Genomic DNA, 19,584 nt, shown 5'->3' with positions numbered 1-19,584 from the left:
AAGCTGCCAGTCCTGCGTCTCCGTCCCCCCTCTTCCTTACACCTGCGCCCGCTTCTGGGGCCCAATGGCTCTCTAGTCGCATGACTCTCTAAGCACGCCGGGGTGAGCCATGGGCTCTGAACTTCTCGAGGTTGCCTCAAGTTTCTCTGACTGGCCTTAACACCGTGACCACATCTTCTCTTACTCAAACTCTATCCAGAACTGGCATCTCGCAAGGCCCGCACTATTTGCCAACCCTCTTGCCACCTATCACTCATCGCCTACTTAACCCTGTCCTATCTGACATCTAATCAACCGTTGCTACAGCCCACCATCAAATGGCCCTGGCTCTGCTTCATGGAAAACCTACACTCCACTAGCAGCATTTACATATTAAGGCCCTGTGGACACGCTGTTTTTTTGCCGCTTTTTGGGTGCAGTTTGTTGCATTGCCTTCCCCAGCAAAGTCTATGAGAATTCAGAAAGTCTGAGCGCACATAACTGTTGCCTGCAGTTTTTGTTGAAGAAAAAAAAAGCAGCATGCCAATTCTTTTTGCGTTTTTGTCCCTGCGTTTCGGAGGACTGGCAGGGAGATTGATCCCCGGTATCTGGCCAGATGCTAGTCCCCATATAAAGTCTATGTGGATCAGAATCTGGCGCAAAGGAGTAGGAGCCAGCACTTCATAATCATCGATCACCGGTGTGGCTGTCACACTGCTCCTGGGGCCTCTCATTCTTCTACCTGGGCAGCTCATTAGGCTCATACATATTCACTGCTTCCCTCACCCAACGATGGCTGAAATTTGTTGCAGTCAGACGTGCCCCTATGCTGAATGATAGCTGTCTGACTGCAACCAATCGCAGACACCGATGGGCAAGTCTTTATCTTACAGTAAAAAAAAATAAATATTTTTTTTTAAAAAAACGGAGTGCGGTCCCTTTAATTTTGATACCCAGAAAAGATAAAGCCCCACAGCTGGGGGGTGGTATTCTCAGACTGGGGAGGCCTATGGTTATTAGGCTGCCCTCCAGCCTAAAAATAGCAGCCTGCAGCCACCCGAAATTGCCGCATCCATTAGATGTGACAGTCCCGGCACTTTACCCGCCTCTTCCCGATTGCCCTGGTGCGGTGGCAATCTGATTAATAAGATGTTAATAGCAGACCATAGCTGCTACTAAGTCCTAGATTAGTGATGGCAGGCATCTGAGACACCCCCATCGCTAAGCTGTAAGTGACAGTAAATAAACACAACCCCCCCAAATCCTTTTCTTTGAAATAAAAGACAAAAAGCAACCTCTTTCACCACTTTATTAACCCCCAAAATACCCCTCCAGGGCCGACATAATCCACACGAGGTCCCACGATGCTACATCTGGTAATCACAGTGAGCAGCCATAGAGCATGACTGCCCGCTGTTTGTGCAGCTCACTTCAGTCATGGCCTGAACCAATCAGCTGTGATGTTACTCAGATGGAGAACTCCAGCTATGACCGCACATCACCTATGTGGTGTCACAACTGATCGCACGGCTGACTTCAGTTGCTGCGTGGAGCTCATAGGGGGCAGTCTTGTTCTATGGTGCTCGCTGTACTCGTCAGATGTAGCAGTGCTGGAAGCGTTGTGGGACCTTGTGTGGATTATGCAGGACCTGGATGGGTGTATGGGGAGTTAATAAAGTGGTGAAAGAGGGTGCTTTTTGTCTTTCAAATAAAGGATTTTTTTAGGTATTAGTATTTATTTACTTTAACTTACAGATTAGTAATGAGGGGGTGTCTCATAGATGCCTGCCATGACTAATCTAGGACCTAATAGTAGCCCATAGCTGCCACGAACTCCTTATTACCCCGATTGCTGCTGCACCAGGGCAATGGGAAGAGCCATGTCCAACACCAGAATTAGCGCATCAAACGGATGCGCCACTTCTGGGGCGGCTGCGGGCTGCTCTGGTTAGGTTGGAAAGCGCCAAATAACCATGGCTCTTCCCACCCTAATAATATCAGACCCCAGTTGTCTGCTGTGCCTTGGCTGGTTTTACAAAAATTGAAAGTGAACTCCATGTGTTGTTTTTTTTTAATAAAACAGCAAGAAATCCCCTCTTTTTCATAACCAGCCAGGATACAGCAGGCAACTAAGGGTTGCAGCCTGCAGCTGCTGCTGTCCCTGTGCTGGATATGAAAAATGAAAGGGGGGGGGGGGAATCCCCACGTCAATTTTTTTTTTTTTACCAAAAAAGAATAATAAAAAAAAAACACAGCTGGCCAAACTATCGAGCTATTTTTTTACTTCTTTCTATCTATTCTACCTGTTCTTTCTTATTATCTATTCTATATGTTCTTTTATTCTACGGGGGGCTGCTAATAAGTCTTTGGCTTTGATTTTTTTGTTTTTTTTGTATGGTAACGAATGTTAGGCTATGTCCACACTTTGCGTCGTCGTAGTTGCAGTTCTAAACGCATCTTCTGGCAGAAATTGCTTTTGCCAAAGTTGCTTTTGAGCACAGAATCGCGGTAAATACGCATGCGTTTTTACCACGTTTTTAGCGCTTTTTACATGCTTTTCCATTGCATTTTGAACATTAAGACACTGCTAAATAAAGTTTAAACAGTCAAACAGAATGAAAAAAAGGGAAAAAAAAACCCAACATACAATTATTGAAATCATAACGAAAATAGTTATATTTCATATTATAGCGGTTTTATACTATTTATCACTAAAATAGCAATAATTTAAAGGGAACCAAACATCAGCATTTTCCTATATAAGGTGCAGCCAGTGCAGTACAGGCACTACCAGGCACATTGTGTACATACCATTAGGATGCAGCTCGTATGTTTAGGCTGTGAAATTCAACTTTATAAAATTTGAAAATTCATGCACTTTTTGATTGACGTGTGCACCTCTCTGCTAATGTCCGGGCAGGTTATGCACGTGTATCCCCGCCCCCCCCGCCGCCTGTTCCTCCCTCCCTCTGGCCGTAAGTAAATTTCTAATGTTCTAACGGCGTTGGAGTTAGTGCCTGCGCATAGCGCTCATCTCCGGCGCCAGGTTTCTGAAGCCCACAGTATTATTGTGCATGAGAGGGCGGCGCATGCGCCCTCGCATCTTCAGACCTGTTGTGACCGCGCGCGCAGTCACAACAGGATTGTAGCACAGCTGATCTTACCCTGATTAGCTGCAGCAGACGTCTGCTACAATATTGTCTGCTGCAGCTTATCGGTAAGATCAGCTGTTTTCCAGTCCTGTTGTGATTGCGCGCGCCTCTGCGGTCACAACAGATCTGAAGAAGTGAGGGCGCATGCGCCGCCCTCTCATGCACAATAATACTGTGGGCTTCAGAATCAGAAACACGGCGCCGGAGATGAGCGCTATGCGCAGGCGCTAACTCAGACGCCATGTAACTGAAGAGAGAAATTTACATACGGCCAGAGGGAGGGAGGAACAGGCGGCGGCGGGGGGGCGGGAAACCATGTGCATAACCCGCCCAGGACATTAGCAGCGAGGTGCACATGTCAATCAAAAAGTGCATGAATGTTCAAACTTTATAAAGTTGAATTTCACAGCCTAAACACTCGAGCTGCACCCTGATGGTATGTACACAATGTGCCTGATAGTGCCAGTACTGCACTGGCTGCACCTTATACACGAAAATCCTGATGTTTGGTTCCCTTTAATATTTTTCATTAATTTAATTGTAATATTTTTCATTAATTTAATTGTCGGACTATGTGTGTGTGTGTACAGAGACATATCATTCCATTATTTTGATGTCAGAAAAGCATGCGTTTATGTAGTCCAAAATGCATTCTTTCTGCAGGTAAAACGCTGGAATTTTGATGTTGCTTGCTTTTAACAACTTCTCATTGACTTCAAAGTTAGCAAAACGCAGCCCAAATGGCAAAAACAATTACATGCTGCTTCTTTGAACGCAGAGTTTTTGGCCAAAATTATGCAAATTAAACGCTGCGTTTGCAAACGCAAAGTGCGGTCTAGAAATCACCAATTCCCATAGATTTTGCTGGAAAATCAAAACGCGTGCCTTTTGGCATGAAAACGCTGCAGTTCACAACACAGCTGAGAAGCAGGTGAAAACGCAAAGAGCGGACACTGCCTAACGTCACAGGATAGCCTTGTGTCTATATGTTTTCAAAATGTTGTGCTTGTTGCTTATGGCAATAGTGTTCTACGCAGGCGAACAAAGTCGCGCGCTGAGAATGAACTCGGGTGAACTTTACCCGACTTCATCCTCATATCGCGGCTCTATCTGTGTCGCGTCCTGATTAGCGGTCACCCGTGAAGGACTCACCGGTGACCGCTAATCACCAGAGTGACTGAATGGAGTACCCCTCTCGCATACTCCCCGTTCCCCGATCACCGGCGCGGCGCTGCACAGCTGTTCTCTAAACTCCGGCGGCTTTTCCTCTTTTGAAAAAGCCGGCCACTCATTAAACAATCTCGTATTCACTGCTTTCCCCGCCCACCGGCGCCTATCATTGGTTGCAGTGAGACACGCCCCCACGCTGAGTGACAGGTGTCTCACTGCACCCAATCACAGCAGCCGGTGGGCGTGTCACTATGGAGTATAGAAATAAATAAATAAATAAATAATTAAAAAAAACGGCTGTGTCTTCTGCTGCTCCGGTCACCTCCATGCAGCACAGCTGGAAGCGACGCTGGACCATCCTGGATTACGCCGGACATGGAGGGCTTTTTGGGGCTTATTAAATTGGTGAACCAGGGAATGTGTTTGTGTTTTTTTATTTCTAATAAAGGATGTTTCGGGTGTGTGTTTATTTACTGTCACTTACAGATTAATCATGGAAGGTATCTCGGGGAGACGCATGACATGATTAATCTAGGACTTATTGGCAGCTATGGGCTGCCATTAACTCCTTATTACCCCGATTTGCCAACACACCAGGGCAAATCGGGAAGAGCCGGATACAGTCCCAGAACTGTTGCATCTAATGTATGCGGCATTTCTGGGCGGCTGCTGACTGATATTGTTAGCCTGGGGGGCTCCCCATAACGTGGAGCTCCCCATCCTGAGAATACCAGCCTTCAGCCGTATGGCTTTATATGGCTGGTATTAAAATTGGGGGGACCGCACGCCGTTTTTTTAAATTATTTATTTATTTCTATACTCCATAGTGACACGCCCACCGACTGCTGTGATTGGGTGCAGTGAGACACCTGTCACTCAGAGTGGGGGCGTGTCTCACTGCAACCAATCATAGGCGCCGGTGGACGGGGAAAGCAGGGAATACGAGATTGTTTAATGAGCAGCCGGCTTTTTCAAATTAGAAAAAGCCGCCGGAGCAGTGTGAACGCCGTGCAGCGCCGGTGATCGGGGATTGGTGAGTATGAGAGAGGGGGGGACACTTCAGTCACTCGGGGGATTAGCGGTCACCGGTGAATCCTTCACAGGTGACCGCTAATCAGTACACGGCACACAGACAGAGCCGCGGCATGACAATGAAGTCAGGTGAAGTTCACCCGAGTTCATTCTCATCCCGCTACTCTGTCTTCCGACATGTAGTAACGACATTTTGCATCACACACGGACATTTCTCACAGACAACATAACCACACATCCGTGCAAGGAACGTTTTATTTGGACTCCCATAGGCTAACATTATGTCCGTGTGTGCGTGCTCCGTCCCAAAAACGAACATGCTTCCGTGCCAAACGGAGCAAAAAACGTGGGACGCACACGAACACACGGAAGATCAAATAACACGCACGTGTGCCTTTAAACAAAAAAACATATGTGCACGTTTGGTCGTATCTCCGGTATGTACGGAAACGGACCAAACAAGCACGTTTTCAACGGATGTGTGTTGCAGGCCTCAGACCTGTTTTTTGCATTGAATGTACTGAAGAAATTTATGATCAACAACGTACCCATCATTGGACCAAAAATGCACGAAACGCGGCTAACGCATGCATTCAGCCAGAGGGTGCGTTTTTTGCTGAAGAAACAAAACTGCAGCGTGCGCACATGGCCTCCACCTGTGTAATGCGTTTAGGGTCTTCCTCCCACAAATGAGGACCCTGCTTATGTCTTTGCACAGAGCTCTGAAGATGACGCTGGAATCTGATTGGTCGCAGTAAACAGCGCATTGAGTGCTGCGTCATGCTGCCTCCTCTGTGTGAGCAGCAGGGCGGGCTCTAGGACCCGGCGGCTGCAGGCGGCTTGGTACATGTGACTTGCTTGTTTATGCCCGTGTTGGGGAACGCGGATGGCCCAGTGCATGGGTGTGTGCTGGGCACGGGCGGGTGCAGCAGGCATGATGAAGCGGGCAGTGCTCACCTCCGCCGCCTCTCCGGCCTCCAGCCTGCGGGCTCTGCGCTTTGATAACCGAGCGCTGCGCTGTCTGCCCGTAGAGCCCGGGGATGGCACGGACGAGGACGCTGCACGATCGCGGCAAGTCCCCGGAGCCTGCTTCTCCCCAGTGCGCCCCAGCCCGGTGCAGGAGCCCAGAGTGGTGGCGCTGTCCCCGCCGGCACTGGCCCTGCTCGGTCTCCAGCTCGGAGAGGAGGACGAGGAAGAAGCGGCCATGTACTTCAGCGGGAACCGCCTGCTGCCGGGGTCTCAGCCCGCCGCACACTGCTACTGCGGGCACCAGTTCGGGAACTTCGCCGGACAGCTCGGGGACGGGGCGGCCATGTACCTGGGCGAGGTGATCAACCCGGACGGGGAGCGCTGGGAGGTGCAGCTGAAGGGAGCCGGCCTCACCCCGTACTCCAGGTAATGGGCAGCGCTCTGTGGAGGGGAGTACAGGGGGGGATAAGCTCTGTGCGGAGGGGAGTACAGGGGGGGATAAGCTCTGTGCGGAGGGGAGTACAGGGGGGGATAAGCTCTGTGCGGAGGGGAGTACAGGGGGGGATAAGCTCTGTGCGGAGGGGAGTACAGGGGGGGATAAGCTCTGTGCGGAGGGGAGTACAGGGGGGGATAAGCTCTGTGCGGAGGGGAGTACAGGGGGGGGATAAGCTCTGTGCGGAGGGGAGTACAGGGGGGGATAAGCTCTGTGTGGAGGGGAGTACAGGGGGGATGAGCTGTGTGTGGAGGGGAGTACAGGGGGGGATAAGCTCTGTGTGGAGGGGAGTACAGGGGGGGATAAGCTCTGCGGAGGGGAGTACAGGGGGGATAAGCTCTGCGGAGGGGAGTACAGGGGGGGATAAGCTCTGCGGAGGGGAGTACAGGGGGGATAAGCTCTGTGCGGAGGGGAGTACAGGGGGGGATAAGCTCTGTGCGGAGGGGAGTACAGGGGGGGATAAGCTCTGTGCGGAGGGGAGTACAGGGGGGGATAAGCTCTGTGCGGAGGGGAGTACAGGGGGGGATAAGCTCTGTGTGGAGGGGGGATAAGCTCTGTGTGGAGGGGGGATAAGCTCTGTGTGGAGGGGGGATAAGCTCTGTGTGGAGGGGGGATAAGCTCTATGTGGAGGGGGGATAAGCTCTATGTGGAGGAGGGATAAGCTCTGCGGAGGGGAGTACAGGGGGGATAAGCTCTGTGCGGAGGGGAGTACAGGGGGGATAAGCTCTGTGCGGAGGGGAGTACAGGGGGGGATAAGCTCTGTGCGGAGGGGAGTACAGGGGGAATAAGCTCTGTGCGGAGGGGAGTACAGGGGGGGATAAGCTCTGTGTGGGGGGGATAAGCTCTATGCGGAGGGGAGTACAGGGGGGGATAAGCTCTATGCGGAGGGGAGTACAGGGGGGATAAGCTCTTTGCGGACGGGAGTACAGGGGGGGGGGTAAGCTCTTTGCGGACAGGAGTACAGGGGGGGATAAGCTCTGTGCGGACGGGAGTACAGGGGGGGATGAGCTCTGTGCGGACGGGAGTACAGGGGGGGTAAGCTCTTTGCGGACGGGAGTACAGGGGGGGGTAAGCTCTTTGCGGACAGGAGTACAGGGGGGGGATAAGCTCTTTGCGGACAGGAGTACAGGGGGGGATAAGCTCTGTGCGGACGGGAGTACAGGGGGGGATAAGCTCTGTGCGGACGGGAGTACAGGGGGGATAAGCTCTTTGCGGACGGGAGTACAGGGGGGGGATAAGCTCTTTGCGGACGGGAGTACAGTAGTGATGGGCAGTCTGGCTCTTTTTGGTGATCCGGTTCCCATGGCTCCGCTCACCAAAAAGAGCCGGATCTTTTGAATCGTTCTTGGCTCCTTATCAAGTATGTGTTTACCCCAGGTGAACACATATTTAAGATTATAGTAACGTCGCCAAAACCCCGCCCACCTATGGCTAAACCCCGCCCACTTACAGGTGACCAATTAGATTGTTGAGTAGGCGGAGATTAGCCACGGGTGGGTGGGGTTTCAGCGGCGAAAAGAGCCGCTTAGAGATTTTAGTGGCTCTCACTGGTGATCCGGCTCCTGTCTGTCACAGCAGGGAGTCGTATCTTTGTGTCGGATCGTTCATGACCGACGCATCACTAGAGTACAGGGGATGGTATTGCTGTGTGGAGGGGAGTACGGGGGTGGCAGCGCTTGCGAGGGGAGTACGGGGGGCAGCGCTGAGGGGAGGGAGTACAAGGGGCAGCACTGGTGTTGCTAGGCATGGGCGATTTATAGCGTTTTGGATGTAGCGTGTTTTTGCTGTGTCCAAAACACTGTGTTGTACAGTACAATCATAGTGGATTGAATTTCTAGAAATCCCGTGCCCACTGTGCTTGTTTTTTCCGCAGCAAACGCTGACCTGTGGTGCGTATTTCCATACCGCAGCATGTCAATTGTTTGCTGCAGATTTGCCTGCGTCCTCCGTAGGGAGAACACAGAGAGAGACCGCAGCGCACTGAACCCTGATCGTGGGTACGGCCAGCTGCGGTCTCTTGTGGAGGAGACTCGCGGTCCCGCAGGTTAGGACCCTCTATGTCCAGAACACCGTGGGTACTTACCCTAAATGTAGCAACCGTATCCACACATTCCTGTGTGTACCGATTTATGTCGGCATTATAATCATCGTTCTCGGCAGCACATCGTCCTGTGTAGACAGGGTGTGGTGTTGCTGATACATTCATGCAGTATAGGGACAGAAGGATCGGATTAGCCATCATTCTAGCCCCATCTAACTGAGCTGTGTAGAAGATAGTGATTTTTATGGCCCAGTGGATGAGGCTGATGGCCACTAGATGTTTCTTTACAGGACACTCGCTAATCCCGTCGCTCTGTCCCCATGCAGTATCATGCTGTGGGCAGCACACCACCTGTTTACATGGACTGTGCTGTCGACAACCATGATTCTTTTATACCTGACACGTTTTGTTTGTGGGGTGGTTGCCGGCCTGTTTAGACAAGTTGCCTGTAACACAAGTGTCACTATGAGGAGTCGTCAGGGTTTTACACCAGTTTGGACCACGTTGTAGACTTTATAATACATGCCTGATTGACACTGACTGTGGCATCCTCCATTTTCTACAGCCCTGCTGTGCTAGTGGTGAAGTAGGCATAGGAGTGAGGGGATGAAAGGTTTACATCTTCTTTATACAAAATGAAAGGATCACAAAGAGATTATCCTATATAGTGTGCAATGCTGATCAGTGTGCTGCTGATTTCCATAGAGATGGAGGGGAGCCGGTGAGGGTGACTGTGCCTGTTGTCATACCCTGCAGCATGTGAATACCCCCGGGGTGTCCATGGCCTGACCTTGTGTGTGCGGTCTGTTATGGTTTCTCCCAATCTTCTGTTGTAGACAGGCGGACGGCAGGAAGGTGCTACGCTCCAGCATCAGAGAATTCCTGTGCAGTGAGGCCATGTCCCACCTCGGGATACCAAGCACCAGAGCGGCGTCCTGCGTCACCTCAGACTCCACAGTGGTCAGAGACATCTTCTATGACGGTCACCCCAAGAATGAGAAATGCACAATAGTTCTACGCGTCGCTGAGACATTTCTGAGGTGAGTCTCATTTATTGCCATTTTATCCTCCATATATATGTATCGGGTGTATAAGGGGGTAAAACCACTGTTCTTTCATCAGGTTTGGATCATTTGAGATTTTCAAGCCCACTGATGAGTATACTGGACGCCATGGTCCCAGTGTTAATAGGAATGATATTCGCATCCAGATGTTGGATTATGTAATCGGCACCTTTTATCCAGACATACAGGAGAAGTGTGGGGAAAAGACCGAGAGGAATGCAGAGTTCTTCCGAGAGGTACCAGCTCTTATATTAGTGTGTTCTGCTGTAAGTGGCCCACATGGGTCCAGTCCGCCTTCACAAAGATCTACTGAGCCGACACAGCATGGCTGACGACCTGTGCCCGGTATTGTACTCGTCTTGTATGCTTTACAGTATTTTTTATATTGTTAGATTACAATTTTAAATACTTAGCATAACTGTCGTTTTTAATTTATTTTTTTCTTCTTTCAGTTATAAGTCATACACGTAAAAATAAGCAACTTTGTCATATATCTTATCAAAGAAATCTGCTTCTTGGACTGAATTTTACACTCAGTTCAGGGATAAAATCTTCAGTGACTATAGACTTTCTCATTAATGAGAGAAGCGATGATAGTTGGTGCTCAAAGCTCTATGTAGAGTGGAGGGGTGAGGCAGAGACAGTATTCTGCTGCAAGTTCTCCTTGCAAAGGACAGTTACCTTTTTTTATAAACAAAAAAAATTTAAGTGTAAAGGCCCAGTCACACACAACGACTTGTGATCCCGACAACGATACGTCCTGATAAGGATCGCTGGGAGGTCGCTGGTGAGATGTCACACAGTCAGACCTTACCAACGACGCAGTAACGATACAGGTCGCAGTAGCGACCCGTATAACGATCTCTGCTGTCATTGGGACCCTGTCACACAGCGTCAAACATTGTGATGTGTCCTGCCCAGCAGGACATCGCCTTTGAAGAAAATTGCCTGGATCATTCTGCAAGGACCAGCGATCTCACAGCAGGGGCCTGACCATTGGTAGGTGTCACACATAACGAGATCACTAACTGGATCGCTACTGCGTCACCAAAACCGTGACTCAGCAACGATCTCGTTAGCGATCTCTTTAGCGATCTCATTGTGTGTGACGGGGCCTTAACAGTCCTTTTCAGAACTTGCAGCAGAATGTTTCTCACCTCTAGCTCCTCCTCATCCGTTCCTGCTCTATAGAACTTTATGAGCACGAGCTGTCATCCCCTATCTCCATACTGGAAAAAAAAAAAATCTCCTTACTGAATACATATTTTACAGAGTGAAAAATCAGTCCAGGAGTTAGAAAGAAGCAGATTTTTATGATAACATATATTACATAATTTCTTATTTTATTGTCTTGTCTCTTGTTCTATTATTATTATACACTTTACATTTTTTTGTATAAAAAAAAAAAACGGTTAGTCTGACAATTCACAATGACCAATATATACTCCTGCTACCGTGTTTCCCCGAAAATAAGACCTCCCAGGAGTTTTCAGGGAAGATTTAATATAAGACATCCCCCTGAAAATAAGACCTAGCCGCGGTCAATAATGAAGTGTCATGCAGCGGTGAAAGAGTTATAGACACTGCAGGACACTTCATTATAGGCAGCGGACACCCCCAGGAGAGAGAAGACAGAAGAAAGAAGACCCCCGATCATACTCACCAGACTGACCAGGAGCAGGTGAGCGCATCAAGGTCCTGCGGCGGAACAGACACACACACACACACACACACCAGATCGCATCCACACACAACATCCGGCGATATCGCTTGCTTCTCGGCGGCGATACTGTGCGTGCAGTGACCTTCCAGGACCTGCCGAGGATCACATGGCCGGAATCATGTGGTATGTCCGGATGTTGTGAGTGTGTGTGAATGTATATGATCAGATCTGTGAGTGTCGGGAGAAGGCAGAGGGGCACAGCACAGCTGCTGGGACCGCCCACCGGAGGGCACAGGGAGAAGTGGTGTGTGTGTGTGTGTGTGTGTGTGTGTGTGTGTGTGTGTATATGCGATCAGATGTGTGTGTGTGTGTGTGTGTGTGTGTGTGTATATTGTCTGATGTGTGACTGTGTGTGAATGTAAGCGATCAGATCTGTGAGTGTCGTCAGGAGGCAGAGGAGCACGGCGTGCAGCACAGCTGCTGTGACCGCCCACCGGAGAACAGGGAGAAGTTGTGCGTGTGTGTGTGTGTTCTGATGTCAGCCAGACGCAGGGGAGGCGTGCAGTGTACCTTCTGGGAGATCACAGGAGGATTTGGGAGCCATATAGACGCCCTGGGCTGGTAGGTATGACGATCTTGGGTTGGGGGGGGGGTCTGCTTTTTGTGGGGGGTAAACTTACCCCCAACCATGTCGCCTCGAGAATAAGACACCCCCTGAAAATAAGACCTAGCACTTTTTTCAGGGAAAAAAAAATATAAGACAGTGTCCTTTTTTTTTTTTCTGGGGAAACAGGGTACCTGGCAGCTTTACACATTTTTTATATAAAACGTTACCTGCCAGAATTATCCTGATTAAGAAACTATGATTTAAGCAAGAATATTTTCCATTCACTGATAGCATATGGAGAATCTGTATAATAATGAGAGAAAAAACAAAAAAAAAACAAAAAACACACCTTTATATAAAACTTAAGGATACTTTACATGCTGCGACATCGCTAGCGATCTCGTTAGCGATGTGAAATTCTAGATCGCAAGTGCGATCTTTCGAGATCGCACATAGGTCATTTTACGCATGTGCAACCTCGAAAGACCGCACTTGCGATCTAGAATTTCACATCGCTAATGAGATCGCTAGCGATGTCGCAGCATGTAAAGTACCCTTTAGTCTGTGTTACGGTTATCAGCAGTGGATGTTCCCTTTGTGCAAATACTGTCTTGAATCATACATTGTATTTGTGCTGTTAAAAAAAAAAAGGTCCGTATTATTCCACCACTAAACCCTTCTATAGCAGGCGTGTTCCTTCTGATTCATGGGGTGCTGCCATATAGCAACTCTGTAGGGAGATGAACGTGCCTAAAGGTCCTCCAGAAACCTTTTTTTTTAGTCTGTGGTTTTTGGATAGTTTCCAAAACTACGAAAAAATAAACCAAAAAAACAAAACTGATCATGAGCATTCTAAGGCTACTTTCACACATCAGTTTTTTGGCATCAGGCACAATCCGGTGAAAACGGATGCGCTGGATCTTTCTTTTTTTTCTTTTTGCTGGATCCGTTTTTTTACAACAAATTGGAGCATGCGCAGTGTAAAAAAAAAAGGATCCAGCGTCCGCATCCGTTTTTTGCCGGATTTGGCTTCCATAGGCTTCAATTTTAAATCACGCCGTATCGCGCCGGATCTGGCGTGATGCGTTTTTTTGTCAGAGACAAAAAACGTTACAAGAGACGTTCCATCCAGCCGCGACATTAGCCAATTACACCATATCCGGCAATAGCCGGATGCAACGCAAGGCCATCAGGCACAATCCGGCGCTAATACAAATCAATTGGGATAAAACTGAGACTGCTCCGGATCAGTTTTATACGTTTTTTTTTTTTTTTTCCCCCGGATTGTGCCTGATGAAAAAAAACTGTGTGAAAGTAGCCTAAGGCTACCTGCCTATGGTAAGTTTTGATCCTGCGTATTTTTGCGTTCCAGCACAGTGGATGAGATTTATTGAAGTCTCCTGCCTGCTGTGCTTCTTTATTACTCAGCGTAGACTGACCTGCGATGTAGGGGTCAAATTCGCAATTGTCGGCTTCTCTTTCGGGTGTGCTGAGTTGTCTGTTTGGATTTTCTCCATAGACTCTCATTCGATTCAGAAAATCTGCATGTAAATAAACGAACATACGTTTTTAGTGTGTATCCACTGTGGAAACACATAACGCATTCTATCCATATGACCAATAAGGCTTTGTCAAAACCAAATACCAGGAATTTAAAAAAAAAAAAAAAAAACTAAACAAACACCAAACAAAACAAGCAACTTTGTTGCATGACAGACCACAAGGAGACAAAACGCAATAAAAAACAAAAAAGTAACCTGTTTTACAAAATAGGTGCAGAAATGGTCTCTGCAACACCAAAAACTCATTGTGGGAACATAACTTTAGAGTGCAAAACTAGTGCAAAAAGGCTCAGGTAACAATGACATAGTTGTACACTGGGTTACTCTTCTGTCACTTCTTCTTGTGCGCACGCTGAGATTTTTTGCCGCTTTTTTTTTTTTTGTGTGTAGTTTGTTGCCCAAATCTGCATGTCTATCTTTATGCCAACAAAGTCCATGAGCATTCTGAAGTGCTGTACGCACATTTTTCTTTTCTCCTTGTAGTTTTGGGTGCAAAATCTGCAGCATGTCAATTGCTGTTGCGTTCTTTTTCCTGGTGTTGTTTTTTTTTTGTTTGTGTTTTTTTTTTTTTTTTTTTTTTTTTTTTTTTATATGTTAGCTTTTCCAGGCATTGATTTAACAAAAAAAAAAAACCCATGGCAAAAATATGCATGCTTTTTTTTTCTTTGCTGCATTTTTCTGCCACAAGATGTGGCTTTTTTTTTTTTTTTTTATTCTTTGGTGCAGAAAGACTATATTACTTACCGGTAATGGGATTTTCCTGAGTCCACGACAGCACCCACGAGAGAGGGATCCGCCCCCTTCAGGACAGGAAACCTACAGATAAAAAAGGGGCAGTCCCCCTCCCTCATCAGTTGGTTGCAGAGAACCGGGAGAGGAACCGCCAAGGAATGAATATACAAAATAGACAACTCCCCGGACACCAAAAAAGGTGAAAAAACAAACCAGAAAGGGCAGGGGTGTAAAGGGTGCTGTCGTGGACTCAGGAAAATCCCATTACCGGTAAGTAATATAGTCTTTTCCTTTCGTCACGACAGCACCCACGAGAGACTTAGAGAGATTACACTCAGAGGGTGGGAAAAAACAGCGCGAAGGGCCAAGCCACCAACGGAAGACAGGTGAAGAACAGAGGCCAGCCGGCAGAGCCCGAAAAGGCGGACGGAGAAGACCAGGGCGCAGCCGTACAATACCAGCGATGGAGACACCGGCCAGAACCACCCAACGCTCAGAAGAAGGAACCGACACCGAGGAGGCCAGAGGAACTCGCCGCACCGCAGACGATGGGGAACAGCATCCCACAGCCATCGGGACAAGGGACGGCACGCCAAGCGAGGACCACAGTCGGAATCCTGAAAGACAAGAACAAAGAACAAAGACCAACCTCCCCCGCCAAGGGGCCGACCGAGCGACAGAGGTGAGGACAGAGCCCCACGAAACGAAGGAACGGCAAGGAGGGAAGGACCAACGGACAGTGTCGGACAGGCACAAACACGCCCAGGAGAGGCAAGGGCAACCAAGATACAGAGGAACAGGCACAGCACCGCGCTGGACGAGGAGGAGAAGAGACCCAGAGGAGAAGCAGGAAGCCCGAGGCGCCAGGCCAGGCGGAAGGTCAGGGAGGCGCAAGACCGCAGAGGCACAAGGCAGGAGCGCCGTAAGGAGCAAGCACCAAAGCGCAAGACCCAGAGACGCAGGAGGAGAACACAGGCCCACACGACCAGGAGGGACCGAGGCACAGAGGCACAGAAGCACAGGCGCAGGATGCACAGGGCCCAAGAGGCACAGGGCCCAAGAGGCACAGGGCCCAAGAGGCACAGGGCCCAAGAGGCACAGGGCCCAAGAGGCACAGGGCCCAAGAGGCACAGGGTCCAAGAGGCACAGGGACCAAGAGGCCCAGAGGCCCAGAGGCGAAAAGGCATAGAGGCCAAGAGGCACAGAGGCACGGATGCCAAGAAGGAAGAGGCATTGAGGCACAAGGGCCAAGAGGCACAGAGGCACAGACGCACAAGGGCCAAGACGACAAAGACCAAGCGGCACAGAGGCCCAGAGGCACAGAAGCCCAGAGGCACAGAAGCCCAGAGGCACAGAAGCCCAGAGGCACAGAAGCCCAGAGGCACAGACGGCCAGAGGCCACGAAGTCCCGAAGCAGGAGACACAGAGGCCCAGAGGCCCAGAGGCCCGAGGCCAGGAGGCCCAGAAGCAGGGGGTTCGGAGGCACAGAGGCACGGGGCCCCGAGGTCCAAGGCCGGGAAGGCCAGGAAGCCACAGAGGCCCAGAAGCCACAAAGGCCAGAAAAAAACAGGGGGCCCAGAGACCGGGAAGGCCGGAGGCCAGGAGGCAAGGAAGCAGAGGCCAGGAGGCCACAGAGGCAGGCGGCCAGGAGCACAAGGCACAGAGGCCCGAGGCCAGGAGGCACCGAGGCCAGGAGGCACCGAGGCCAAGGCAGAGAAGCCCGAAGCCAGGAGGCACAGAGGCCCTAGGCTAGGAGGAACAGAGGCCCAAGGCCAGGAGGCACAGAGGCCCAAGGCCAAGAGGCACCGAGGGACAGAGGCACGCGGACAGGAAGCACGAGGCCAAGAAGCACGAGACCCAGAGCACGAGGCCAGGAAGCACGAAACCAAGGAGCACGAGACCAGGAGGTACCGAGGACCGAGGCCCTGAACACAGAAGTCCGGAAGCCCCGAGGCCACACAGGCGCAGAGGCTACACAGGCGCAGAGGCTACACAGGCGCAGAAGGCCACACGGGCGCAGAAGGCCACACGGGCGCAGAAGGCCACACGGGCGCAGAAGGCCACACGGGCGCAGAAGGCCACACGGGCGCAGGAGGCCACACGGGCGCAGGAGGCCACACGGGCGCAGGAGGCCACACGGGCTCAGGAGGCCACACGGGCTCAGGAGGCCACACGGGCTCAGGAGGCCACACGGGCTCAGGAGGCCACACGGGCTCAGGAGGCCACACGGGCTCAGGAGGCCACACGGGCGCAGGAGGCCACACGGGCTCAGGAGGCCACACGGGCTCAGGAGGCCACACGGGCTCAGGAGGCCACACGGGCTCAGGAGGCCACACGGGCGCAGGAGGCCACACGGGCGCAGGAGGCCACACGGGCGCAGAAGGCCACACGGGCGCAGAAGGCCACACGGGCGCAGAAGGCCACACGGGCGCAGAAGGCCACACGGGCGCAGAAGGCCACACGGGCGCAGAAGGCCACACGGGCGCAGAAGGCCACACGGGCGCAGAGGCCGCGCAGAGGCCGCGCAGAGGCCGCGCAGAGGCCGCGCAGAGGCCGCGCAGAGGCCGCGCAGAGGCCGCGCAGAGGCCGCGCAGAGGCCGCGCAGAGGCCGCGCAGAGGCCGCGCAGAGGCCGCGCAGAGGCCGCGCAGAGGCCGCGCAGAGGCCGCGCAGAGGCCGCGCAGAGGCCGCGCAGAGGCCGCGCAGAGGCCGCGCAGAGGCCGCGCAGAGGCCAGACGGGCACCGCAGAGGCCAGACGGGCACCACCGAGGCCAGACGGGCACCACCGAGGCCAGACGGGCACCACCGAGGCCAGACGGGCACCACCGAGGCAAACGGGCACCACCGAGGCCACAGAAGCCAGGAGGCCACCAGAAGGCCACAGAAGCCAGGAGGCCACCAGAAGGCCACAGAAGCCAGGAGGCCACCAGAAGGCCACAGAAGCCAGGAGGCCACCAGAAGGCCACAGAAACCAGGAGGCCACCAGAAGGCCACAGAAACCAGGAGGCCCGAGGCCACAGAAGCCAGGAGGCCACCAGAAGGCAAGAGGTCCGGAGGCCACACAGGCCCGTAGGCCACAGAGGCCAGGGCCAGGACACAGAGGCCAGGAGGACACCGGAACCAGGAGGCCACATAGGCCAGGCGGCCACAGGGGCCAGGACCACAGGGCCAAGGTCCACCAAGGCCAGGAGGTCATAGGAGTCAGGAGGACACAGGGGCCCAGGAGCTCAGAGGCAGGAGGCACAGAGGCCACCGAGTACAGACCCAGAGGGCACCCCGGCGCACACCCCAGGGCAGACACCACCAGGACGCCGGCCACAGCACAGCAGGAGGGACGGCGCCGGCAGAGGGACTGACCAAGAAGGGGAGCAATCCCCGGACAGAAGGGCAGGGGGAAGGGCTGGCAGAGATCGACAGCCGAGCCCCCCCCCTGAACCGCAGAAGCAGGAGCACAGCGTTTGGGACACCGACGCTGGACGCAGCAGGCCCAGCGCATAGGCCACACAGGCGGTGAAGACGCAGGCACGCGTCAGGGAGAGGCACTGGCCCGACCGCCATGTACTCACCCGCACCGCAGCGACCGGCCCGGATGGAGGGGACCACGGGCTTCACTAGGAACCTTCCCGGCCGCTCCCCCGGAAGAGCTCCTGCATTACATCCGGGTCACTGCAGCAGGGAAGCGTGCACCTTCGACGCGGCAGGGCCCCCCCTGCCGCGCACACGTCTGGGAGAAGCACACCCTGCTGCAGGCGTCATATCTCCCGGAGGCAAAGCCGGGCAGGAGAAAGAGGACGAGGTGCACCGGAGGACGGAGTCCACGAGGGGAGCTCCACCGACCGTGCTTCCGGATCCAGAGCTCCGCCGTTCCCTAGGAGACCGCACGGACTCAACAGGACCCAGGCACTGCAGGTTCCTCTCCATGCAGGACAGGAAACCAACTGATGAGGGAGGGGGACTGCCCCTTTTTTATCTGTAGGTTTCCTGTCCTGAAGGGGGCGGATCCCTCTCTCGTGGGTGCTGTCGTGACGAAAGGAAAAATGTCTGTACCTACTCTGCAGCATGCACACATAGCCTAAAAGTAGTGCTCATTCCACTCTGTAGGCTACAATCCCATGATGAGTATTTTTTGGTGAGGTTTTGATGTTACAGCTTTTCTTCACTCAATATGTAAATTAGGTCACTTACATTTTTTTAGGTGGTGTGGGTTTTTTTTTTGTTTTGTTTTTTTTTATATATACCCTCGTTCTAATCGTACTAATTCTATAATTATTTATTTTTTTTATTTTTTTTCTTCCAGATAACAAAGAGGACAGCCAGATTGGTTGCTGAATGGCAGTGTGTTGGATTTTGCCATGGAGTATTAAATACTGATAACATGAGCATTGTTGGAGTTACCATTGACTATGGACCTTATGGTTTCTTGGACAGGTTAGTAATAAGGCAGTGGTGAAATAAATGGGGTGTCCGGTGAACAGAACAGTGCTTGTGTCTGCTGATGACTGGCCCTAACTCCGGCACTGTCTGTCCTCCAGGTACGACCCTGAGCACATCTGTAATGGCTCCGATAATATGGGGCGCTATGCTTATAACAAGCAGCCGGAGATCTGTAAGTGGAATTTGGGGAAGCTTGCCGAGGCTTTAGCGCCTGAGTTGCCATTAGACAGAAGTCAGAAAATACTCGAAGAGGAATATGATGTGGAATTCCAGAGACATTACCTGCAAAAAATGAGGAGGAAGCTGGGTCTTATTCACACAGAGCTTGAAGAGGACAGCAAATTGATCTCTGATTTCTTGGATACCATGAACATTACAGGTGAAATTAATCACTTAGTGCCGCCATTAACCTTCAGACTGGTCAATATTTCCAGGCTATAAATTACACACACCTCTGGGAGAGAACAATTAGTATTGACTTATAGTGACGCTGGGCGTTGTTCGGTGCTGTGACTGCAGACTTGGGAATCCTCACATCACACGCACTGAGAGGATTCTCCGTTGTGATATGCGTACTTCAGGCCAGAATCTGACTAGACTGTTTTTGGCATGCCCAATGCAAGAGAATTGAGCGAGGCCGTAAACAATCTAGTGGGATTCTGCATATCACATACTTGTAGTCACATGA

The 19,584-nt window shown here is 51.5% G+C and overlaps 1 protein-coding gene across 1 annotated transcript in view; it reads left to right on the top strand.

Moving 5' to 3' along the window:
• The first annotated feature begins 6,161 nt into the window (after positions 1-6,161).
• SELENOO (selenoprotein O) overlaps positions 6,162-19,584 on the top strand; it is a 59,456-nt gene continuing 46,033 nt past the window's right edge. The window contains exons 1-5 of the mRNA XM_075345094.1: positions 6,162-6,728; positions 9,673-9,876; positions 9,959-10,136; positions 18,760-18,890; positions 18,995-19,275. Of these exons, the coding sequence (XP_075201209.1) occupies positions 6,220-6,728; positions 9,673-9,876; positions 9,959-10,136; positions 18,760-18,890; positions 18,995-19,275 (1,303 nt within the window). The 5' untranslated portion in view covers positions 6,162-6,219. The remainder of the gene's footprint in view (positions 6,729-9,672; positions 9,877-9,958; positions 10,137-18,759; positions 18,891-18,994; positions 19,276-19,584) is intronic.

This window comes from Anomaloglossus baeobatrachus, chromosome 4 (genome assembly GCF_048569485.1).
Source record: "Anomaloglossus baeobatrachus isolate aAnoBae1 chromosome 4, aAnoBae1.hap1, whole genome shotgun sequence".
In the NCBI taxonomy this organism is placed as follows: Eukaryota; Metazoa; Chordata; class Amphibia; order Anura; family Aromobatidae; genus Anomaloglossus; species Anomaloglossus baeobatrachus.
The sequence above is the reverse complement of the archived record's forward strand: the minus strand, read 5'-3'. Positions and strand labels throughout refer to the sequence as shown.